The sequence below is a fragment of the Lates calcarifer genome, linkage group LG5, assembly GCF_001640805.2.
Source record: "Lates calcarifer isolate ASB-BC8 linkage group LG5, TLL_Latcal_v3, whole genome shotgun sequence".
Classification (NCBI taxonomy): Eukaryota; Metazoa; Chordata; class Actinopteri; family Centropomidae; genus Lates; species Lates calcarifer.
In genome coordinates this window covers 4,642,278-4,666,689 of record NC_066837.1, presented here as the reverse complement: position 1 = coordinate 4,666,689, position 24,412 = coordinate 4,642,278, and the positions used below count along the sequence as shown (strand labels likewise).

Sequence of the window (24,412 nt, the reverse complement as noted above, 5' to 3'; positions counted from 1 at the left end):
TTCTATATTAATGCATCACATTATTACCTCAGCAATAATTTGGTGGAGAAATTAACAAGGCAGAGCAAAAATATTTGAAGAAATTTGAAATTCTTTTTAATTCGAAGTAAAGAAGAATCAGAATATAGTAGCTCCAAAAAGGAAAATAATCAAAATCATGTTAAAATCAAGATTAAAAGTTAAAGTAAATAAGTCAAGCAGTCACAAAAAATAATAATAGTCAAAAAGATTAATTCAAAATGCAATATACCTTTGGAAAACCATGAGGGATGATGAAAGATGATGGCAGAAAATGTAAAAAATTGCATATACATTTGCATAGATTGTTTAAAAACTGTATGTTAAAAAGTTTAAAATGCAGCAACTGAAGTCAAAGCTCCTGGTGTGGAAGTTTGACTTCAGTTAATGTTAACACTGGCTATGTAGCGATAGCAAAAACTACTTAAAAGCCAAACAAGTCTTGCACAGTGTCTTCCTGCTGCTCAGCTGGTTCTCTCTGTGCTGCAGTCACAGGATTCATCACTTTGAATGACACGTTGATGTACTGCAAGATAGAGACGACAGTAGAGGATGACAGAAGAACATTAACACAAACATGGTGACAGTTTCTAGTTCTCAGATTCAGTATTTACCTGTTCAGTCTGTACTGTGTTAGATTCAGTGGGGGAGATAAGAGTCTTCTTCCTGGATTTTAGTGGTCAGATTATGCAGAAACAAATCCATTATGACAGTCTAACAGAACTAAATACAGACAATAAAAGTAAAAAAAAACAGGCAATTACCTCAGCCACAGGCAGAAGAGACATGTGATCAGTAATACAACAGTCAGTCTCACTGCATTAGTTATTTCCACTGATTTCCCCAGAGACAGTTGAGAGATTTGTATAACTATTGAGAAAAATATAGAAAGAATAAAAAGACCTAGTATGGTATTTTGTGTCTCCTATAACGTTCCTGTGCCTGTAGTGTAATTTTAGCCTCAGTGTCCATCTCCATCATCCTGCTGCTGACTGCACAGTAAGTGTCTTTAGGAGATGCAATCACAGCAACCTGCTGTTTCATAATCTACTCTTGAAGAGGTCTTTTGAAATCATTTTGTGTAGAGTGGAGGAAAGTTTTGTTGCTCAACATTTAATTAAAGTCACATGGGGAGCGTGTGAATAATACTGCAGAAACATTTGCTTCAGCCACACTCACCTTTGACACTGAGAGTCTCCTCGGATGAGCTGATGCTGTGGGTTTTAACAGCACAGGAGTATTTTCCTGCATGCTGACTGCTGACTGGGTCCAGAACCAGGTGTTTGGTTTGGTTCTCTGGCAGGGTCAGAGGTCGACTGTTCATGTACCAAAGGTAGTTGGTGTCATCAGTCAGAGGACAGCTGGTACTGCAGGTCAGTGTGACTCTCTGACCCTCTGTCACCTCTGCAGAGGGAGTAAACTTCACTCTCAGGTCTGAAAGATGGTGAGATTGCTCACTTATTGAAAAAGACACAGGTTAAAAACGTTCATGTGCATATGCAGACAACACTTTAAATATTAATTAAATACTATATGCAAAGCAATGCATGCCAGTTCCATTATTTTGACAATGTATACTCTGTATAATACCATGACGCATAAACCAAACTTGCTCAGTCATTTAGCCTGCTGAGTGCTGCTGGTGTAAGGAGAATTTACATAAAATTACCTGTGACAATCAATGTAACTGGCGTAAAATGTGACTGTTTACATCCTGTATCTGTTTGCAGTCTGAGCGTGTATTGTGCTGAGTCATTCTTCTTCAGGTTTTTGATTCTAAGGATGTGTTGATTCTGGTTTTCTTGATACACCACACGGCCTGTAGCATCCTCAGTCAGCTCCTCAGCATCTTCCCTCCCAGTTCTCTTTAGTTTATACCAAGATTTAGACTTTGGCTGCTGGTTGTCAGGATACGAGTATTCACTTGAAATGTTCACTGAAGAATCTTCCAGAGCACAGATTCTTCTCTGGACATAATTCACACTCCAGCAGGTCTTATTCTCAGCACCTGAAAAATGACTTTAAGTTAAGTCAGTTTTCTGCTTTTTCTTTTTCTCCAATAGATGAAAAATGTTGTGTCTGAATTTCAGAAGGTCAAAGAACTTGATTTCTGCTGGTATTTCATCAGGATATATAAACATTTATATATCACAGACATAGATAAATATGTTGTCTTTATACAGCATTTGAGACTGATACAACAGAAATGTGGTAGTGAAAAGTGTAAACCACAAAGACGACAATACATGTGTGTCATATCTGAGCAATTAGAAATTACCAGTGTACGTAGATGTGGTATTTATTGTCAGGTAGAAAACAGGAAGAACCGGTCTGTGCCTAGTTTGTGTCACTAACAAAAAAATCAAATGAGTCAAAAGGAGAAGTGTCAAATATCATGATGACAAACACCATGGCAGTACCGAGTGACACAACTCACTGGGACAGAAGTCTTACATGCTGATACTCCTGCACCGGTTGTAACAGACCACGAGTCAGTTCATACTCACAGACTTCATCAGAGTGCACATCCTCAAGGCCCTTCACAGCACAGGAGAAGCTGCTTCCATCTGTGGGGCTGGAAACTAATAAGTGCTGACCCACAGAGTATCTGTAAATGTGTTTGTTCCTGTACCACCTATAGGCAGTCTGAGGATCAGTCAGAGGACAGCTGGTGTTACAGGTCAGTGTGACATGGCCCCTTTCACGTTTCTTCTGAACATATACTTCTGTTGGGAGATGTTGGACACAGTCACTGTGACATGTTAAAATACAATAATTAACCATACATTTGTAATATCAGGAAATATGCAGATCAGTACTGTGATTTATTTTACCCATATCTCCCAGCCCCACCTAAAACAATATTAAAGGGGATATTTGTAAATTTTCTCTGCTACCAAATGTGGTTTCTTGTCGGGGGTGAGTGGGGCTGACTGTCACTTGCCAAGAGCTTTAGCAAAAAGAGCAAAAAGTTAGAATAACCCCTCTGCCCAGTGTTGGGATGCTACAGTGAGTTGCTATCAGAAAGTGACGAGCCAGGGTTGGATGGTTAGCACGCTAACTTCAGGAGAGGAAGAGAAGTGTTGACCGTTAAGTTTTGATACTGAACTTGAAATGTTTCTTCTGGACTATTAAGCAAACTGCTGTTAATGTTAATGTTGGCTATGTAGCAGCAGCAAAACTGAAGCGAGCATGATCCCGTCACAGGCCATCCCATTATTCTCCAACACAAATTTTGAGACGCTTGTTTCGGTTTCAGTCCACTTTTCAGTTATGTCATTTATAGATACATTCATTAAAGGATTGTCCATTGGATTGTATTAGGCATTACTGTGACTTGAATTCCCTCACTTGGTGGAGCAGCTCATTCACAACTACAAGGGAGCTATCTATCCTGTCACATGAATATAGCCTGGTGTACCGGAGAAGAGCGCTGGTAAATCAAACATTAATCAAATTTTCTCATTTGCATAATGCATAATATACAACTTTATAGGTGTGAGGTGTGTTTGTGTGTAAATGTTTGAGGAGCATGGGGGAAACTTCACTTTTTGGATACGTGATGGAGCAGGGCTCATCCACTGATGTCTGCTTACTACACATTCTCCCTTTAGCATAGGTCACAGTAAAGCAGGTGGATGTGACAGAATCTGGACAAAAAAGAAATGAGAGTATTTTAGATGGTGAACTTGGACACAGTTTTTGTAAGCTTTATGAATTAAGGTTCTAGTGAGTGATTAACACCCTCTGAAAACCTTGTTTGTGCTGATCTCCAGTGGTTTTACTTTTCACTTTGAACTCCAGGACACTGTAACATCACTGCTGGGAGATTACAGGTGTAACGCAGCACACCTCTGACCACACTTCATGGCCGGTATGGACAGGAGGAATGATTCTACCAACTACTAACTTGTGCTATGTTTATGTGGCATGTGAGTGTTGCACTAGGTTAGACTTTCCCAAAAACTTAAAGACCATATTTAGCCAGATGTTTAATCAAATGATGAGGAGTTAAATGTTGTCACTCACCCACTGAGACTTCAGGGGCTCTGAGATGCTCGTAGCCTTTGATAGCACAGGAGTATGTGACTGCTTCCTCACTGCTGACCAGCTGTTGGTACCAGGGAGACCAGTCCTGATAGAGAAACTCTCCATTCTTATACCAGATATAGGCTGCAGGGTTTTCAGTCAGAGGACAGCTGGTGCTACACATCAGTGATACTGTCTGTTCCTCTGTAGTGGGAATCACCTTTACCTGCAGGTCTGACATGATGGTGAATAAAAATAAGGATCCATGTACTTACTTTTAAAGTTGAAAAAAAAAAAGATGACCCGCCACTGTACCTGCGACACTGAGTTCAGTTTTCGTGAGCCAGCACTGTCCCAGTTTGTTATCTTCTCCACAGCAGTAAAACATTGTATCACTCTCTCTCAGATCATTGATCGTTAGAGTGAAGTCACTCTCTTCAGATATGTTGTATGTTACACGATGTCCATCTGCAGAGATCTCAGTCTGAACAAATGTGTAGCCATCTCTGTGCACAGTGTACCATCTGTTGCTTGAGGTGGGATGTTTAATTGAGCAGGACAGATTCACAGAGGAGCCTTTTAAAGCACAGATGCTGTTTACTTGTCCATTAACCCCTTGAACAGAAGTTTTTTCAGACATCAGACTTGTGGCTTTTATGTCCCAATTAATTCAGTCATTTCAACACTTTTACGCCTACAATTTGTTATACAGGATTTCTTCCATAGTTTGTGGTTAATGTCACATTTACAATTTAAAATGAATTATCATCATATAAGAGGGAATAAATAGTCATTCATACCTGAGATGTATAGGATGAAACCCATAAACACAGGTCCAGCTTGTGCCATCAACATAGCTGTTGTAGTTCTTCAGTTTCTAATCAGAGGGTTGGTTGAATGATGATTGTATTTGTATCATCCTTGTCACAACTGGCATGTTCATAAAAGCTCATTGATGAGTAAAAAAAATCAAAAATGTCTACAAAAGTCAGAATCAAATGCATTTTCTAAAGTAAAGAGCAAAGACTGTCAGTGAGGGCATCTGCTACACTGCAGCTCTGACACTAAAAGAGCATTTCCTTCCTGCACAGGTTATTAGAGAAAAAAACCCTCAAGATCAGTGTAGATAATAAGTAAGGTAACACTAGGAAGAGAGTTATATAATGTCATGGAAAATATTGGTTATATCTGCTCTCACACCTTCTCACACACTCATACTATTACATAATTTATAGCGCATGAGCCCTTCATAATCAAATTTACCACCAGGTGAAAACAGAAAGATTTGTCAGTAAATAGGAAGTAATGGAAAAAAACACTGAGGAGGGAGTCACACATACGGTCTGTGTAGGAGTTTTCTGTGGTAAATATTAATAAACTGTTAATGATGTGTGATATGAGCCTTTGGAAAAGGATGAAATAATGAGATTACTAACAGTAACATCAAAACCACTTGCATCATGGGCAGCGGAGAAAGCTGTGAATATTGTGAGCATGTTTGCAAATAAATGCTTTCTTACTGTATATCCAGCAGACATGGACTTTTTGACTTTTTAATTGTTTTAATTGCTTCTTAATAATGTGTTAAACTCATGGGGTGCCACTGTACACACAGCAGTACAATGACAATAAAGTTTTTCTCATGGTTTGCACCTTATTCAGAAACAAGCTAAACAGGCCTCCTCCTCTTCCTCGTTCCCATTAGTACATTTACAACAGGTAATACAGCTAATATTATTTGGTTTCTCTTCTTCACCATCATCATCAGTTTGCTTGTCAGTAAAATATTCTTTTCTACACAGATAAGAAGATACGTAGCTACATACAGACCACTGAAGTACCTCTGAGCACACAAGTAAATTTATCTTTTGGGTCTTTAGTGTTTCCACACATCCCTCTTCTTCAAAATGCTCTGAAAATGTTCTCCTCAGTGCCCTAGTTATTTTTTCAAATTGATTTATGGAAATTGAGGGTTGCACACATTCAAATAAATCAGGTCTGGCTCATAGATGGATGAACTCCATCTTTTATGTCTGTGGTCATGTAACTGGATTTATTTCAAAAGAGAAATGTATTGTATTCTACACTGTGCTGATACAGCAGAAACAGCAACACAAACTGTACGAGAGCAGTGAGGTGTTAAAGCTGCATTATTTTCTGACCATTGGACACATTATTGCCTTGAAAATTGGTTATGGTCAAAACTTACACACATCCAGCAGACATGAAAAAGTATTAGGATTCATTCTGAGGTCTGTTGCTGTTTACTTCATGAATGTAAATCCAATATTCAGGTTTAAAAGAGTCAGTTAGAAAACCACAGCACTGCTCCAATTTGCTTTGATTAGCTGTTTAAAAGACATCCACTCATACAGTTTAAAATGCTGTGACATTGACAATATGGTCAGAGAGGAAGATGGATGACCATAGATTGGTGTGATCTTTAGATTTTGTTGCACAATCTACAACACATTGCAGGAACTCAGAAGAAGCTCAAAACGTCCTTGTCAAAAGGTGACTGTGTAAAATGCCATGTGTAGGTTCCCAAACCCCAAGTAGACTTTACATAGTGTCTTCCTGCTGTTCTGGCTGCCTCAGTGCTGCAGTTGGACGATTCACGACCAGGACTGAGATGTTCTCAAATAACGAGTCGATCTGCAGAGTAAATAGAGAAACTGACAGGGTAGCTTTCAGATTCTGTTCTCACCTTTCACTTTTGTCGTGACGCTTAGTAGCGGATGCCCTAGTTTTCTTCCTCCTAGATACATTTTGGGTCAGAAAATACAGAAGAACAATTTTAAAAAACAAACCCATCAAGTCAGTTAGGAGAAGCTGAATAGAGGAAGTAAAATTAAAGGATGTAAACTGAAGAGTGTCAAGACTTTTACCTCAGCCACAGGTGGAAGAGAAGTAGAGGAATCAGGATCAGGAATGCAACAATCAGTCTTACTACATTAATGATTGCCACTGAATTCCAGTGAGCTGGAGAGAGATGGTTATAGGATTTGTTGTTACTGGTTGGACAGACTTCAGAAGAGTACAAAATGAGACAGGGAATTGTATACAGTCTGTCCTATTTCAAGAGTTTCAAATGCAGAAGTGCTTCTATTAAAAGCCACGCCCACCCTGAACGACGAGAGTCTTTTCAGATGAGCTGATGTTGTGGGTTTTAACAGCACAGGAGTAGTCTCCTGCATGCTGACTGCTGACTGGGTCCAGAACCAGGTGTTTGGTTTGGTTCTCTGGCAGGGTCAGAGGTCGACTGTTCATGTACCAAAGGTAGTTGGTGTCATCAGTCAGAGGACAGCTGGTACTGCAGGTCAGTGTGACTCTCTGACCCTCTGTCACCTCTGCAGAGGGAGTAAACTTCACTCTCAGGTCTGAAAGATAGTTAGATCGCTCACTAGGTGTAAAAGAGACAAGTTATTCTTAAGATGGGAAATTCTAAACTTTTCTGCCAACACATTTTTATGAGCGATATCTCAAGCTGCTCTCCTTATTGAGAACCTGGCTATGCAGTGTAGCATTTTGCTCATATGTGAATGAAAATTGGTGTGTGTGAATGTAAAAAATTTGGTCACAGTAGTGTTTGAAAATTTGTCACCAACGATCACAATTCTGCCTCCTGTCTCCTCCCTCTCTCTCGTTGAGAGCAGTGTAAGAGGCGCTTTCACCTGTTTTATCACTCGTCGTCAGTGAATTCTGTGACTTATTTGATTAGCAGACCAAAATAAAACATTGCCTTCCTACAGTTGTTGAGATATTTCAGTCTGGACCAAAGTGGTGGACTGGCTGAGCACCCAGCCCACAGTCTGACATCTTTACAGACGTGGCTCAGAAGGTGGGCCAAATTCTAATTTAAGTATAAACCTATAAAAGGTGACATCTGTTTCACAACTGCATGGTCAGATTCTGATGAAACCTTAGGGGTGACACGTTTTGAATTAGCAAATCAGCCTGAGGGGCACACTGTTATCATGATACTAATTATCACATGATGTCTTGTTTAAAACCTGTATCAAAACAGTTGGTGTATAATTGTTGATTTGCCTTTTCACAGGGGGTGCTGGACTATTTCATGGCTCAGAGTAGTTAGCAGGCAACCAGCCAGGAGGCTCCACAAAGTCACTGTGTCTGGCCAAGAAATATCCTGGCACATTACCCACTGTGAAACTGTGTTTTTGTTTTCACCCCTCTGTTTCTGCATGAATTAAACAAAGTGATAAGTCGTGTTAAACCACATTAATTAGTGAGCTGTAGAGATGCTGGACAGAGCCACGCTGCTGCCTGTAGCTTAAATATTTAACAGACAGAAGCAAAAGTATCCGAGTACTGATCCTCTCAACAAGCTGTCCACCAAGATACGAATGAGCAAATTTTTCCCAAAATGTCAAATTATTATTTTAACACCTAGCTACACTAACAGCAAGTCCAACATAAATTAATTTCAGGTGAATTTCAGTGACCTAATTTCAGTGACCTTTCAGTGCAACCCCAGTGTGGAAATTCATTGTAGCCACAGTTATATCATTTTGACAACGTGTATTCTGTTGCAATCAATACGAAATATAAAAGTCTGTCTCTGTCATCTGTTAGGACTCTGAATATGTATTTTGCTGAGTCATTCTTCTTCAGCTTATCAATTCTCAGGATGTGGTGGTTCTTCACGTTGTCGTGATACTCAACACGACCTGCAGCCTCAATCACAGCAGCCTCACCCTTAGTGAGTTTATACCAAAATTTAGACTTAGGCTGTCGGTCCTGGGGATACGAGTATTCACTCGAGATGTTCACTGAGGAGCCTTGAAGAGCACAGATCCTCCTGCTGACATAATTCACTCTCCAGCAGTTCTTATCCCAAATACCTGAAATATACATGAAAAACTCAGAGAGTAGTTGATTAAGGTTAAAGCTTGAATCTGATTATTAAGTGATGACACTGTGTGAACTCATTCATTCAGCTTCCACAATAAATAGTTTTTAAAATAAATGTTAGGAGTTATTTAGGCCAAAGTTGTGCTTCTAGGCACTTATGTCCTTTCACTGAAGGTAACCAGCTAGTCTGTCTCATCACTCCCTGATAGTGATTCACTGTAGTGTCCAGACTGTCCTGAAGAGGCAACACTGCTCAGATAGTGTATCCTAACCTCTTGCACTGCAAACGTTACAACGGCTGAAGCTCTTGGCAAGCGACCATCATCACCAACCACTCCCAGCAAGAAACTACATTTGGTGGCAGAGAAAATTTCCAAAAAGGCCTCTTTAAATATTTTCAAATTTCCACTAGTTAAATGTAACTGTGGCATAATGGACAGTTGTTAATAAACTAACTCTATTGGGATACAAACAGATACAGATAATGTGCTCTGAACAAAGATGAAAAACATCGGAACATTTGCAGTAGTACAAATATCAAAACTGCATGAGGTGTGACAGAGCAAAAGTTCATACTCACAGACTTCAGCAGAGAGCAGATCCTCGTGGCCTTTTATAGCACAGGATATTTTTTTAACTGTGAAGGCGGAAACCTCAAACTGTTGACTCTCAGAGTATATCAAGTATCCACCTTGGTACCATCTATAAGCACTTTGAGGGTCAAGCAGAGGACAGCTGGTGGTGCACTTCAGTATGATGTAGCTCTGTTCAAGTGTCTTTTGAACGTGTACTTCTGTTGAGAGATGATTGGAAAATAATGCAGAATGTGTATCAGTAATAATGATAACAATAATAAATGCATCTATCTTACTAATGTCTTGTAGAAATGGCCCCAAGTGTGATTTTTGTTAGAACTAGCTATCATCAGTTCCATGCAATTGGCCATTTGCTGCATGTTTGATTGCAGATTTCAGACAACTAGCTACATCACTGGAAGACGAGGTTCCAGGAGGTGTGTGTCTGGAAACTAAACCTGTGGGATATGTGATGGAGCAGGGCTCATCCTCTGATTTCTCCTGATAAGAACACATTCTGCCTTTAGCATAGGTCACACTAAAGCAGGTCGATGTGACAGAATCTGGACAAAAGAAATGACATTCAGGATGGAGTTTTGCACAAATTAGCCAAACATTATGTAACACAACGAGGAGCTAATTGTTGTCACTCACCCACTGAGACTTCAGGGGCTCTGAGATGCTCGTAGCCTTTGATAGCACAGGAGTATGTGACTGCTTCCTCACTGCTGACCAGCTGTTGGTACCAGGGAGACCAGTCCTGATAGAGAAACTCTCTGTTCTTGTACCAGATGTAGGCTGCAGGGTTTTCAGTCAGAGGACAGCTGGTGTTACACATCAGTGATACTGTCTGTTCCTCTGTGGTGGGAATCACCTTTACCTGCAGGTCTGACATGATGGTGAATAAAGTTAGTGTTCATATACTGATGTTAATTGTAAGGTAATAGCTGACAGCCAGCGTACCTGCAACGTTGAGCTTAGTTCCACTGGACCAGCAGTTTTCTGGTGTGTCTGTATTTTCTCTGCAGCAGTAAATATTTTCATCACTCTTTCCTAAATCATTTATCGTTACAGTGAAGTATCTCTCTTCAGATTTGTGGTATGTCACACGATTTCCATCTGGTGAGAGCTCAGTCTGAATGACTTCATATTCATCCCAGCTTACAGTGTACCATTTCATGTTTGAGGTGAGATTTTCAGCTGAGCAGTGCAGCTCCACAGATGATCCTTGTAAGGCACAGATCGTGTTTGTTTGTCCCAAAAGTCCTTTAACAGAAGCTTTCAATAGGAAACATTTGGACAAATACACAGCTTTCTATATTAATCAATGATACAAATGACGGATATTTAGACATCTTTTGATGATGCGATGAGATAGTCCTATTAACATGTAATTTCTACATATTTTTTTCAATAGCAATATATAATGGATATAAAATGAACAGAAATTCTTACCTGAGATGTATAGGATGAAACCTATGAATGTACGTCTAACTTCAGTCACCAACATGGCTGTTGTAGTCACTCAGCTTCTAATCTAATCAGTCTACAGTCTACTTGGAATAAAGGCTGAGGACAGACTGGGCTGCTGATCGGTGGAGGTGAGTAAAGAACGTGGAGCTCTGAACTTCCTGTCTCTTGATACAATTCTTATTCTGAGAAACATGAGACTGATTTATTTTAAAGACTCTATACCCTGGGGTTTTTTTTTTTGATACAGTCCTACATGGTGTATTGTGCTGCAACATGTAGTGTTGAAAAGGTGTTAAAAGTGCCCACGGGTAGCAGCAGCAAGATGCACAGCTGTGTAATGACAGAGGTGTTTGCGGTGGGTTTGTTCTCAAAAAGGGCTAAACGTGTGAAAAGCAAGCTGCAGACACCTCAGTCATTCTTTTAGTGGTCCTAAATGATGATGTTCATGTATCACAACAATATACTGACCTTGATGTATTGTTATGATACAATAATAAACACACTGTTGTGGTTTTTGTTTTGTAAACCTAATCAAACGGTGACTTTTCCACAACCTCCTACAACCATGCGTTTATTATTGTTACCATGGCGACAAAGGTCTGGTCCACCTCCCACTGCTACTATGAGTTATATCTGAGCAAATGGACAAATTGACCTTTATGGTTGTTTAAGGGCTTGTTGACATCATGATAAAGAAAAACACCCATCATTTTTATTCATGCACAAAAAAGAAAGAAAGATACAGAAGGAAACGCACTGAGCTCTTCTGCTTCCTCGCTTAAAGAAAGGAAAATGCCAACACTGATGATGGTGAAGTCATGAGAACTTCTTTATAATTATAAAAATCATAGCAGTGACTACAGCAATAACATCAATGAAAGCTCAAAGATCAACTTCCTGACTTTTTGTGAGTGCTTGTCCGAGAGAATGAGATGGTGTTGAAAGCTGCCAGTAAGTGGACCTTTGAGCCAGAAAACACACTGTAACTCTCCAGGGTGGCTGGAGTTCAGCTTTTTCTTATCACCTGGCAGACTATTTACGCCTAACTAAAACTAATAGTCTAATATAACAGTCCTGCAATAAATCCTACCTTCAGGAGTTTTTATTAAAAGAATTTTGGTGCTGATTCTACTGTATTCTACTCATTTTGGAAGCTGTAGTTTGTGGTGTTGTTAAACTGTATTTCATTACACAGAGAAGTCTTATGTAGCTACAGTTATAAATGTGGTGGACAAATAATAGAAACACCTGTTTGTATAAAGTCACAAATTCTGGCTGTGCAGACAGGCCAACTAAAAAGCACAGCGTGAGTTAACACAATCGACAGGATCAGCTTTATAGGACATCAAAGAACTGGTTTAAATAATTGCAGTAATACTTCAGAGGTAATGATTCTATTCATTTATTTGAATTCAAAAGAGATTTTTGCATCTTTAAGAGAGAGTTACGCAGCAAACAATACAATGAAGTATCTAAGCCAATGACAGAAAGAAGTGCACAACAAGTGGTCAAAGCCATTTGTAGTCATGGTTCTGTTCACTTGATTAATGGAAGTCCAATATTCAATCGCTTAAAAACTACAATAAAAATACATGCTGAATATTGCAGTGACTTTGAGTTTACAAGTGTCCATGCAGAGTTCAGATCAACTCTTGCCAACTAGGACCTAAATAAAAAAGACAGGCAGTTTTTGCACACAGTGTCAAGTGTCCTGTGTAGATACATAGCGAGGTTTTACATACTGTCTTTCTGCTGCTCTTCTGGCTCTCTCTGTGCTGCAGAGTGAGATGTTCTTATACTGTGAGTCCATCTGCTGGGTAGGAAAACAGAAGATGACAGAGGGAAACACACACACACACACACACACACACACACACACACACACACACACACACACACACACACACACACACACACACAGGAGTTTCAAGTATTCATTGTCTTACCTCAGCCACAGGTGGAAGAGAAGGAGAGGAACTGGGATCAGCAATACAACGGCCAGTCTCACTGCATTAATCGCTGCTATCGACTTCCCAAAAACTGAAAGGAAACGGATGTTAGATTTGTGTTAGTGATTGAAATCAAAGTTCAGTGTGTGTGTATATGTAATCTGGCCACTTTCTTTAATTCCAAACACTGTCCATATGGAGTATTAAAGATCCTTTGCCCACCTTGAACAGTGAGAATCTCCTCAGGGGATCTGATGTCTCTCTGGATTTTAACAGCACAGGAGTAGTTTCCTGCATGCTGACTGCTGACTGGGTCCAGAACCAGGTGTTTGTTTTGGTTCTCTGGCAGGGTCAGAGGTCGACTGTTCAAAAACCAAATGTAGTTTTTGTCGTCAGTCAGAGGACAGCTGGTACTGCAGGTCAGTGTGACTCTCTGACCCTCTGTCACCTCTGCAGAGGGACTCATCCTCACCTTCAGGTCTGAAAGGTGGTTACATTGTTTACTGGGTGTAAAAGAGACACATTTTGGTACAAATGCAAAAGACGCATTAAAAGACCAGTGTGTAGGATTTACTGGCATCTAGTGGTGAGAACGCAGATTGCAACCAACTGGATACCTGTCCCTTCACCTCTCCCTTTCCCTTTCCAAGTGTGTGGGAGAGTCTACGGTGGCCATCAGGTGCCAAAATGGTGCATCGACTAGTCCGTCAAGTGCAGAGTTTGTTTATGTTGTATTTCATTGTTAATCTGTAAAACTAAAGGTAATAGCTGACATTTTACTCCTTTCTTCCTCTTCCGTCTTTTTTGTCTTGTGTACAAGCTGCGGCGTCAATGTAAAAACGTGAACGCGACACATGCAGATCCTCGTAAATATTACACACCCCAAGGTACAACTCAGATGATTAGCAGTTTTGAATGGAGCAGAACCAGAATTACATGCTGAAAAAATAATATTTACGGAAAAACAAAGCTTGAAAAACAAACAAATTTTGTTCCTCTGTCTTTAAATAAACCTTGACTACGACAGTGTGGTACCATCTGCAATGACTTTCGGGAGACATGGAAATTTGTGTGCAACCCCAGTGTGAAAATCTCATCTGCTGTTACAACAGTATGGCAACAAGTGCTGCAATAATTACCACATCCTCTTGTACAGATTGAGTGTAGCTGCTGCTGCCTAGAATGTGGTAAGAAAGCAACACAGTCTAAAAGATATTCAAATATTTAATCTATACAATTACCTGAGACAACCAAAGTCACTCCAGGAAAATCAAACTCTTCCCGAGGCAACATGAGTCTGAATATGTATTCTGCTGTGTCATCCTTCTGAAGCCCATTTATTGTCAGGGTGTAGCGGTTCTTCAGGTTGTCACAATACTCCACCCAACCAGAATCGCTTGTTACCTTTTCAGCAGCCTCCCCACCACTTCTCTTTATTTTATACCAAAATTTAGCCAGGGATGGTGGGGAGTCAGGATAGGAGTATTCACTTATGATGGTCACTGAAGAGCCTTGCAGAGCACAGATTCTCCTTCTGACATAATTCACACTAAAGCAGGAGTCATCCTTAGAACTACCTGAAATATAGACAATTCATCAGTCGTTTAAATGCTGCAATAACCTTTTTTCCCCCAGTCAACTCACATAAACAAGACATGAACACAACATTGACATATTATCATCTTATACATTGATATCTAGAGATGTAAACAGAGGACAACAGTGGAACTATTTGTGCTTCCTTAAGTTCTGTACTCAAATAAAAATCGATATTTGTATGATCCATCAGCAAAACTTTATAAATGCTTGTAAATGATTAACAAAGTATGATGATTAAGCAATTACGTTAATAATGGACTTAAGAAAATGCAAGCGTGATACATTAAGATGATTTTTCACAACCATTCAGAAACCCAGCAGTGAAAGCTTGTAAGTCCTATGTAAAGGTACTTGAATGGTTTATACTCACAGACTTGAGCAGTGTGCAGATCCTCGTGGCCTTTTATAGCACAGGAGTAGCTATTGAATCTATACTCTCTGGGAACTGTAAAGTTTTGACTCTCAGAGTATTTGTATGGACTCTCATTCCAGTACCACCTATAGGCAGTTTTAGGGTCAGTCAGAGGGCAGCTGGGGGCACAGGTCAGTCTGACATATTCCTTATCTACAGGCGTCCTTTCAACATATAATTCTATTAGGAGATGATAAATACACTTGAGTTACTGTACCATAGTAAATTTAAAAACAAAACAAATCAATCAGCATTGTGTTTTTATAATGTTTTGATTTAAAGGCTAAATGTAGTGGAACAAATACAAATAAAGTTTTACATTTGAAAAACCTCTAAGTGGGTCTGCCATAACTTTTACAAGACGAGAAGCTGAGCAGTTGTGTTGTGAGGTATTTTATTTATTATTAAACACTGAGTACTGTTTATTCTAGTATTGTTATGGTTATGTTTAGACAAACAGAACTTGGTTAAGGTTAAATAAAGATCGTGGTCTAGTTTAATACAGAACAAAGACACAGTGTGTGTATTTACATTTAACTACAGTCTTTCCCAAACCTTTACCAAAGGGCTTTGTTGCCTAAACCTCATCACATACAGCTTCTGTTAATAAATGTGCAGAGACAACTTTTTTTAAAATGAAAGAATAATTTTAAAAAGTTGCTTCTGCACATGTAATCCAGCTGGCGATTAGGTTTCTGGATGGGTCTGACACTACCTTCTCATGGTTGGTTTGCTCTGACTTCTAGCTGTGTGTTGCTGCCCATGCCACACTGGGTGGTGGTCAGTCAGAGTTGCTCTGCGTAGCCATGAGGCCACACCTCCTACAGCTGGTTGCCTCTGACTCCTCTGTTGCATTTTTAAAATGTCCTGGGACACAGAGTTCTAGCAGGTTCAGATGCTTTAAAGGGTGTTGTGGTGGGAGAACTTAACCTGTGGGATATGTGATGGAGCAGGGCTCATCCACTGATTTCTGGTTTTTAGAACACATTGTCCCGTCGGCATAGGTCACAGTAAAGCAGGTGGATGTGACAGAATCTGAACAAAAACAAAATGACAGTCAGGATTTTTACTGGTGAATCTAGTCACAGTATTTCATAAGCTTCAAAATTTAAGGTTGCAGTGAAATTTGAAGAGTAATTTAATACTCCTCTAGTAGTTTAAAGGTTAAGTCCAGGGCACTGTGACACCACTGTTAGTGGATTAACAAACCACAGGAGGAATAATTACACAGACCAATAACTTTGCTCTGTACAGATGTCATGTGGGTGTTATATTAAGACAGAAGTCATAGCATATCCTTTAAGTTATATCTGAAAGCTACAATTTAAAAACCATATTAGCTAGAAGCTTCTTTGCCTCACAGCAAGAAGGTTCAACCAAGGTCTGTCAGTGTGGAGTTTGCATGTTCTCCCTGTGCCTGCATGGGTTCTCTCCAGGTACTTGAACTTCTAATCTACCTGTGTGAAGTGTGAGTGTGAACAGTTGTTTTTTTTGACTGATGATCTGTCCAGGGTGTACCTCGCCTCTCACCCAGTGTCAGCTGGGATTAGCTCCAGCTCCTCCCTGACCCTAAAAGATAAGTGGTATAGATCATGGATGGATGTTGTCACTCACCCACTGAGACTTCAGGGGCTCTGAGATGCTCGTAGCCTTTGATAGCACAGGAGTATGTGACTGCTTCCTCACTGCTGACCAGCTGTTGGTACCAGGGAGACCAGTCCTGATAGAGAAACTCTCTGTTCTTGTACCAGATGTAGGCTGCAGGGTTTTCAGTCAGAGGACAGCTGGTGCTACACATCAGTGATACTGTCTGTTCCCCTGTGGTGGGAATCACCTTTACCTGCAGGTCTGATGATGGCACACAAAATAAGAATTCATATACTGATATGATTCAAAGGTTACAAATGGCAGCCACTATACCTGTAACATGCAGCTCAGTTCTATAGAACCAGCAGTGTCCTGGAGAGTCAGTTATGTGGCTGCAGCAGTAAATATTTTTATCACTCTCTCGCAGATCTTTGATGATTAGGTTGAAATCACTCCCTTCAGATATGTTGTAACGACTTCCATCTCCAGAGAAGTTGCTCAGAATGTAGGAGTCATTCCAGTGTAGAGTGTACCATTTCATACTCGAAACAGGACCTTCAGCTGAGCAGGGCAGATCCACTGATGAGCCTTTTAAAGCACAGATCCTGTTGCTACGTCCATGAACGCCTTTAACAGAAGCTTTCATTAGCAAACAGACAGACTGCACAGATATGTATCCTTGCTGAATCATAGATGTTTATACAAATCACTTTTTGTAGCTATGACTTTGTGATACGTTGTAAACAGTCTGTGTTACTTCCTTAAGAGCTGACACACAACTTTACATTTGTTCTATTTTTTATGAATCAGTGTTCAGATAATGAATATTTCCATGACACGTGAACGATCAAACCGAAGCAGCAGAGGCTGAGACTTCTATTCTCTTGTATTAGGTCAACACAGACTCCGACATTTCTCACAATTCATCACCGTCTTTAATTACGCCCCCCACCTGATAAACATCAGTTCTATCAAACTTCATACCTACAGTTTGCGATACAGACTTTTTGTTAAAAAGTTTTAATGATTCGAAATAATCCTGATGACATCAAGTCATCAAGACATGGTATAGAAGGTAAGAAACATTCATTCATACCTGAGATGTGCAGGATGAAGGCCAAAAACAAACACACAGCCTCTGCCAACAACATGGCTGTTTTAGTCTCTAAACCTGTTTTAAAAAAACTGAATAAGAATAACTGTATAGACACTTTCAGAATGTCTGCATGTATGTAAATAAAAAAGAAATAAATGTAACTCACCAGCAGTGTTTTTAGGGTTAAAAGGCCTGAAGAGGACAGAATGGACTGATTAGTTAATGTGTATACAGCCCTGATATCAAAACATCACTTCCTTCCTCTTTCAGTTTTCAACTGATTATCTCAGAACAGAGTTCCCACTTCTGTGTGACAAAAACCAGGACAAAAACAGGCCCAATACTGGAATTCAAGTGAGCACGTTGTTGGATGGTGTGCTTGTATACATGCTGATCTGGAGCGGGCTGGATATGGATGTAAAGAAATTATTTCATTTAAAATGTAGATTCAGCAAAATAAAAATAAAAATTCAACCCAAGCAAACACACTCGACCCTGTCTCAGAGTTATGTCGGGTCCCATTTTTATACTGGAACCTCTTGATTCCACTTTTACTTTTATAACCTCAGACTCTATGTTTGATAACGCAACTCACAGCGCTACTAAACTGAATTCTGAAGTGTAAGTTGACTTGGTTTGTGCTGAAAAAGAAATAAACTTAATCCCTGAGGTCATGTCTATCAATAGACATCCGTTTGTTGTCTTCCTTTGTGGTTCTACATTGGTTTTTGTTAATGGATCACAGCATCTTTTCAATGATGCATTTGACAGTTAAACTGACAATGCAAAACAGAGTTTTCTTTTTTTTTTTAAGTCTGTTGATTAATCCTTTCTGTTTACACATTTTCACAATAGAAAGCAGAATTAAAATACCTCAGAGAAGCAAAACAAAACCATCTTTAATCTAATGTGTTACAACTATGAAAAAAAACAAAGCTAAAGAATTTAATTAAACAAATGAAACCAAATTAGTGAAAGTAAATTTGTAAAAACTCCTCAAATTAAGGTAAATCATATTGAATGTTCCTTATTATTAAATCAAACAAACAGTAGAGAAGGTACTTACTGCAACTCATCGTAGTGGCTTTTGAACTTGCCAAATCTGTGTGCCTGATTTCAGACATATATTCGATCATCCAAATTTTCTAAGAAACACATCATTATCTGATATGTTACAACATCAGGCCCTCCTCACTATCACCAGATATAGACATCACGTGTTTAGTTTCCTGGAAGCTGTTGCTGCTGCTTCCAACTAATCTTTTTCTTAACATATCACCAGAGTGCATCTTCATTTGGTTCAGCCTCCCCAATGAGATCAAAACTGCATATGAATGTGGTCAACATGTCTTTTTTTTTGTTGTTGTTGTTGCGATGATACAGAAACACTGAATTACTGCCAAGCCCATAAAGTGCAACAAAACACATTTTTCATAGGAAACTATGAACCAGAAAAGACGCCTGAAAAGTTGGATCTTCATCAGGTATTTTGACTTGATGAAAATCCGACTTGGACAGAAACTTTGTCTTTCTGAGTACATTTTGTGGCTTGGAGTCAGTGCACAGATGATACTTTTCCCTTTGAGATAATTTTCAAAATAGTCTCACATCTACATGTGAAGTGTGTATAATCACACCCCTTCACCTGTGTCAGGTGGGACATGGAGCAGAGTGTTAAGGAGAAATAGAGGAACTGTGGTGAATAAGTAGTGAAACAGTCTTAGCATTACAGCACTGCTACTGATTTTTCTTATACAGCTTTCACCGGAAGAGATAAATGTCCTAAGAAGGTCATTTAAAGGGCTGTGTGCTCGATGCAATATAAAGATTAAGAGTTTTTCAATGATATAAATCTGCTCACTCTCAATATTAATGTAAACATGTTACTTTGGCAACTTAAAAATCAGCCTCAATCTTAAATGCAGTCTGAAAAACTGCAACGATGAAGCCTAATACTCTGATGGTACTGAGCTGCATACCCTCAGCCCTGCTGCAGTCTAATATTGCTCATTGTGTCCCTCTAGTGGTTTTAAGTGGGAACATACAATTTGAAGTCTATTAAGTAAGGACGAATCATGCTGTAGAAAATACTAAGTCGATGAGTTGTTAGCAGCAGGTCCACTGTAGTGCGCTTTCTCCTCTTAACTTCTTACATGGTTTCATTTAAACAAAAATTCAAGGCCAGAGAGAATATGTCAAAATAAAACAACAATAACAGAAAGTGTAAAAAACTAACAAAAGGGACAACTTTTCAACAAAACAACTACCTTTACTTTCAACATTTGGTTCATTATATTGTTGTATTGGTACTATAACTTAAAGGCATGAGTACTCACATGATTCCCAGCATAACTCACACCTTTCACCTGCTAATCAGTCAGAACATTGAAAACACCTGTGAGGGTGCTTTTTATGAAAGTCTGCCTAAAGTAATACTCACCGCTTTAAGAGCAACTAAACATTTATACTGAAAAGGCTGTAGCTATGGAAGATACCCACAGAACTGCGTTCTTGTCTGACACAAACCATTTGTACTATAATCAGCACTGCTTTATTTATTTATTTATTTTAACTGTCTTGCATTTTTCTTCAGCGTGTCACAATTTAATATCAGTCTCCTAATGTGGAATGATAACACACCCACACATAAAGACACACAGACAGCACAACACAGTTGAGACTAACGTGAGAGTCAACAGCTGGCGGAGGAGGTTGGACCTCTGTTCTGGCATCTCTCTCTCCACCTACATCTCTCTCGCTCACTCTCTCTCTCTGAGTGTCTCTCCACCCCTCTCTCTCTCTCTCTCTCTCTCCCACCCAGACAGCCTCTTCCCTCCTCTCCGCCGCTGGAGAGCTCAGTTGACCAGCGTCGCAACCGAGCGATGCGCCTCCGGGAGATCCTCTACCTTTGTGCGGCGGGTTTGACATTCACATCGCAGCCTACAGCCATACATCTGACTGACATTTAGTTTTTACTCCAGTCTAATTCTCAGAGAAAACTATTCACAGGACAAGGTTTTCGATTGCACATCTGAAAACTGACCTCTCGCAACAGGCATTTTCCCTCCTGAACGATCCCCCTGTGGGAGGATTTGCTTTCCAAATACCGATTTCTTTTGTTTTGAAAAAAGCCAGTGACAACTGATAACTTAATCGAAGATGGTACGGGAAACGCCGGACAAACTCGCTTGATTTTGGTAAATCGTGTCCTCAGTTTGTGTCTATTGGAGGCTCGAAAGCATCTTCAGGCAGACTACAGGGAGCAGAGGAGGCTGATTGACTGTCTACAGGCTGTTAAAGGTAAATCCTAACACTCAGCCGCTGGCTTGTCCTCTTTATCCTAACAAAAAGACTAATGTAACAATCCCTTGTGTTCCTTCTTTACCGGTTCCTAATGTGCTGCTTAGTAGAGAAATCATCATATCACCAAATCATCAGATCATTTATTATATATATATATATATATATATATATATGTACACATATATATTCTAACGTGTGCTTTTGCTGCTTTTGTTGATCTTATAACAGTAAACTAAAAATCTCTGAAACATTTTAAGACATCGCCTTAGATTTTAGTAACTTTATCCTCTAACGTTTTATGGACAAAACAATTGACTGAGAAAATAAGCAACTGAATGACTGATAATGAAAATAATTGTTACTTGCAAGCATCCTTTCATTCTCCTCTTTGTTCAGCTCATCCAGCTCATCTCAGATATGGAGCTCGTCAGGGCTGTGTCCTGGGCCCTCTGTTATTCTCCTCCATATTTCTGCTTGGTGAAAACACAATGTTTATTTTGTATTGATATACCTTTGACACAAACATAAGCATTACGATCAGATGTCTGTGTCTGTACGAAGTTTGCTGGTAAAGAGGCAGTCAAGATGTAATGATATATACAAATGGGAATAGCGGCACATTCAAAGGCATTTGCGATGTTGTACTCAATTATACACAGGAAGTGAAGTGATATAGTGTGAATATAGGAGTGAAGAACTAAAAAAAGTGAGGATGAGGGAGAGGTTAAGATCTTGCCTCCTTCCTGACTTCAGCACACCTGGCCAATTGCTGAGTGAGGTTATGGTGCTTGTGGGATTGTTGCTGTTGAAAAGGTACAGATTCGTCAGACGCAGGCTGATAATGATAAAAGCTGAGTGGAAAGATGGTTTCAGATGGTGTTCAGCCATCTGACAAGCACACATTTTGAAGCACACTCATGCCTTCATACTGCCTGAAGAAGTCTTCTAACCTTAACCAGTCTTACAAACCTTAACAAAGTGTTTTTTGTTACCTTGGTATGAAAAACATATTGCTGGTGTGTCTCCATTCTGTTGCTGTTGTTGCCAGATCAGCAACCTATTTTGTTGTTTATTAGGATCTGTCTGTGGTTTAAATGGACAGTATTTCAGTTTGTATATAATCCTGCTCTGATCCTGAGTGGGACCTTTGACTATGACATTGTTCTTCTGACCATGTGGACCAAGTGGAGCAGGGAGGAGACAGGACCTTTGTTTCCCTTGTTTTCCTCCCAGCAGTTTGGGTCATCAAATCCCACAAGTCCTCCACCCCCATGACACCAATCATGACTCCTCATCCTCCCTGAAGCATGATACGCCTCTGCATTTGAAAAATTTCCTGCCTCCAGCTGCACTGATTTTCATGCTTAAACTGAAGCTCCACCGGTTCCCAAGAGGCAGGGCAGGTTTCGGGGAGTGACACATGAGTGCACGAGCTCCTCTCAAACTCCCTACTGATATTTCTATGATGCATCACGGCCGGTCAGGGCAAAGAGTTTTTGAGTATGTGAGGTTCTCATGTGACGGCAGTGGTGTGCAGGTTGCAGGCTCGTTGCATCATGCTGTTCTCTAAAGACTGGATGGACTCTCATGGATGGATTTTCGAAAAGGCCCAGAGCCAAGCGAACTCCTTTCCTGTTGTTGTTGGGTGCGTCCACCCACACTGTCTGCTGCGGGGTGGGAATGCTGCTCATACATATGGCATACTGTATGTGTGCGTGTTTGTGTTTGTGTGTGAGTGTTAAAATAGTGTGTACGTAGAAAGGAAGGGGGGAAGGAAGGAAAGAATGATAGACAGGGAGGGGAAATTAGAGTGGTAGAAGGAATGTATGAATAAAGTAACAGTAGGAAGAAGGTGAAGAAATGAAAAAAGGTGAAAGTTATTCAGAAAAGAAAGGAATGGATGAAGGAAGCAAGATGAGTTGAGACAAAAGAAGTAATGAAGGAAGAAAAAGGAAGAAGTTAAGAAGGTGGAGTAAGAAAAAAGAAAGGAAGTGAACAAAAGAGGAAATAAGTGATGATGGGACAAAAGAGAGACGCAAAGATGATGGGGAGAGGGAAAAATAATGGATGAAGAAAACAAAAATGTAAAAGAAAGAAAGAAATAGGTCAAGAAAGTAAATGAAGGAAGCCATAGAAATAAAGAAGTGAAGTACAGTACAGTAAATCAAGAAAAAAGTTAAGGAAGCAAACAATACAAGAAAGAAAGAATGGAAGAAGGGATGATAGAAAGAAAGAAAAATTGGAAAAAAAGGAAATAATGGCAGCAGAAGGAATGAAGGACAGAAAATTTAGCAGAAAAAAACAAGGAATGACAGAAGCCAGGAAGAAAAAAAGGAGGAGAAAAAAGGAGGAGGGGAAAATGGTGAAAAAAAAGGTAGTGAGGTAGCCAAAGAAAGAAAGTGAAGACAGGACAGAAGGATGTAGGAGAGAAAGAGGGTGAAAGAGGGCAAAGAAAAGCAAATGAAATAGGTTATGAAGGAAAGAAGAAGACACCCAACCCAAACTGATGGTGCACAGGGAGTGGAGTGAGACCTGTGATGGCCCTCCTGTTCCTCCTCCACCCTCTCCTCCTCCTCCTCCTCCTCCTCCTCGTACCTCCAACCACCCTGTGCTCCCAACCTGAAAGCCCCCCACTGAAGCCCCCTGTGTGGCTGCTGGCCTCTCTGTTGTCCCCCTACTTTCCCTGCTGTTTGTACATGATGGGTTCAGCGGGTTCAGCTCAGCTATAAAAGCTCCACTCCCCCTCTTTCTCCCCTGCGGCACAGGCAGGAGTTAGCTGGCCTCATATGGGAGGAGGGTGGGAGGTGGTGGTGGAGGAGGCGGCCTCCCCTGGTTCTCCTCTCCTACATAACTCGCTTCGACTTTATTTTCTCCTCTCCTCTCCTCTGACTCGTTGGCTGGTTGTGGTATCATTTTTGGGCCCAGCCCTGGACCAGACATTCATTTTTCTCCTCTTAGTTTCTAACCACTAACTAACCACTGGCTCCCTGCATCTCCCCCCTCCTCCTCCTCCATCTTAGGAATGTCTTATTCACCTCCTCTCTCTCTGTCTTTCCTCTCTGATTCTTACATGCTAAAAGCTCACATGCATCTGTGCCAACATCTGCAAATAAACAGACGAATGTACACACATGCTTTGAGCACAGATAGCATTAACTTTGCCAACATGTTGACACAGTTCAGTAAACACACAGACATGCACACACACACACACTCTGACACACAAAAAGCCCCTCCACCCCCCCATCAGTATGTACCGACCACCTGTGAGGGTACACACACATCCATAAACCTCCCTTTCTTCTCCCTCTCTTTTCCGTTATCCTCCTGAGAGCCCAGCGCCGGGGCCTTCACTTCCAAACCAAACATAGACCAAATTCCACAAACCCCACCCTGACGCCCCCCTCACCCCCCGCCCCTCCATCACTCCCCCCTTCACCCTCTCTCCCCCCTTCTTATTCTCCTCTCCCCTTCCCTCCCACTCACTGCCTCTCTC

General features: G+C 40.4%; 3 protein-coding genes across 6 annotated transcripts in view; 1 reads left to right on the top strand and 2 right to left on the bottom strand.

Annotated features, from left to right (window-relative positions):
- Positions 1–73: 73 nt before the first annotated feature.
- Positions 74–12,230, bottom strand: LOC108887183 (uncharacterized). Of its 3 annotated transcripts, none has more exons than XM_051070418.1 (10): positions 10,953–12,230; positions 10,461–10,775; positions 10,152–10,385; positions 3,567–3,668; positions 2,526–2,744; positions 1,688–2,026; positions 1,198–1,452; positions 783–888; positions 633–684; positions 74–544 (listed from the first exon to the last, which is right to left on the bottom strand). In XM_051070418.1, the coding sequence occupies exons 1-10, from the start codon at positions 11,005–11,007 to the stop codon at positions 443–445; spliced, it is 1,779 nt and encodes a 592-aa protein (XP_050926375.1). In that variant the 5' UTR covers positions 11,008–12,230; the 3' UTR covers positions 74–442. The 3 variants fall into 3 exon arrangements, with proteins under 3 accessions (XP_050926375.1, XP_050926376.1, XP_050926377.1); XM_051070419.1 differs by lacking the exon at positions 10,152–10,385 and adding an exon at positions 4,048–4,281; XM_051070420.1 differs by lacking the exons at positions 10,152–10,385; positions 10,461–10,775; positions 10,953–12,230 and adding exons at positions 4,048–4,281; positions 4,363–4,662; positions 4,848–6,750.
- Positions 12,231–12,356: 126 nt separating this feature from the next.
- Positions 12,357–24,412, bottom strand: part of LOC108887184 (B-cell receptor CD22) — a 25,975-nt gene continuing 13,919 nt past the window's right edge. Inside the window, exons 5-15 of one of the 2 annotated variants that reach the window (XM_051070421.1) lie at positions 21,283–21,386; positions 17,780–17,805; positions 17,614–17,688; positions 16,851–17,144; positions 16,545–16,778; positions 15,861–15,965; positions 14,889–15,110; positions 14,161–14,496; positions 13,142–13,399; positions 12,917–13,010; positions 12,357–12,783 (exon numbers count right to left, since the gene is read on the bottom strand). In XM_051070421.1, coding sequence (XP_050926378.1) covers positions 12,705–12,783; positions 12,917–13,010; positions 13,142–13,399; positions 14,161–14,496; positions 14,889–15,110; positions 15,861–15,965; positions 16,545–16,778; positions 16,851–17,144; positions 17,614–17,688; positions 17,780–17,805; positions 21,283–21,296 — 1,737 coding nt within the window. In that variant the 5' untranslated portion in view covers positions 21,297–21,386 and the 3' untranslated portion in view covers positions 12,357–12,704. The remainder of the gene's footprint in view (positions 12,784–12,916; positions 13,011–13,141; positions 13,400–14,160; positions 14,497–14,888; positions 15,111–15,860; positions 15,966–16,544; positions 16,779–16,850; positions 17,145–17,613; positions 17,689–17,779; positions 17,806–21,282; positions 21,387–24,412) is intronic. The other variant, XM_051070423.1, reaches the window with a different exon arrangement.
- LOC108887186 (zinc finger protein GLIS2) overlaps positions 20,327–24,412 on the top strand; it is a 25,401-nt gene continuing 21,315 nt past the window's right edge. The window contains exon 1 of the mRNA XM_018682464.2: positions 20,327–20,913. The gene's annotated coding sequence lies outside the window, so the exon portion shown is untranslated. The remainder of the gene's footprint in view (positions 20,914–24,412) is intronic.

Coding starts and splice junctions, on each gene's coding strand:
- LOC108887183 (XM_051070418.1), bottom strand. CDS start 11,007: ATGTTGGTGACTGAAGTTAGACGTACATTCATAGGTTTCATCCTATAC. Junction 3,669..10,151: donor AGCCCCTGAAGTCTCAGTGG/GTGAGTGACAAC, acceptor TTTTTTGTCCAG/ATTCTGTCACATCCACCTGC. Junction 685..782: donor CTCTTCTGCCTGTGGCTGAG/GTAATTGCCTGT, acceptor ACTAAAATCCAG/GAAGAAGACTCTTATCTCCC.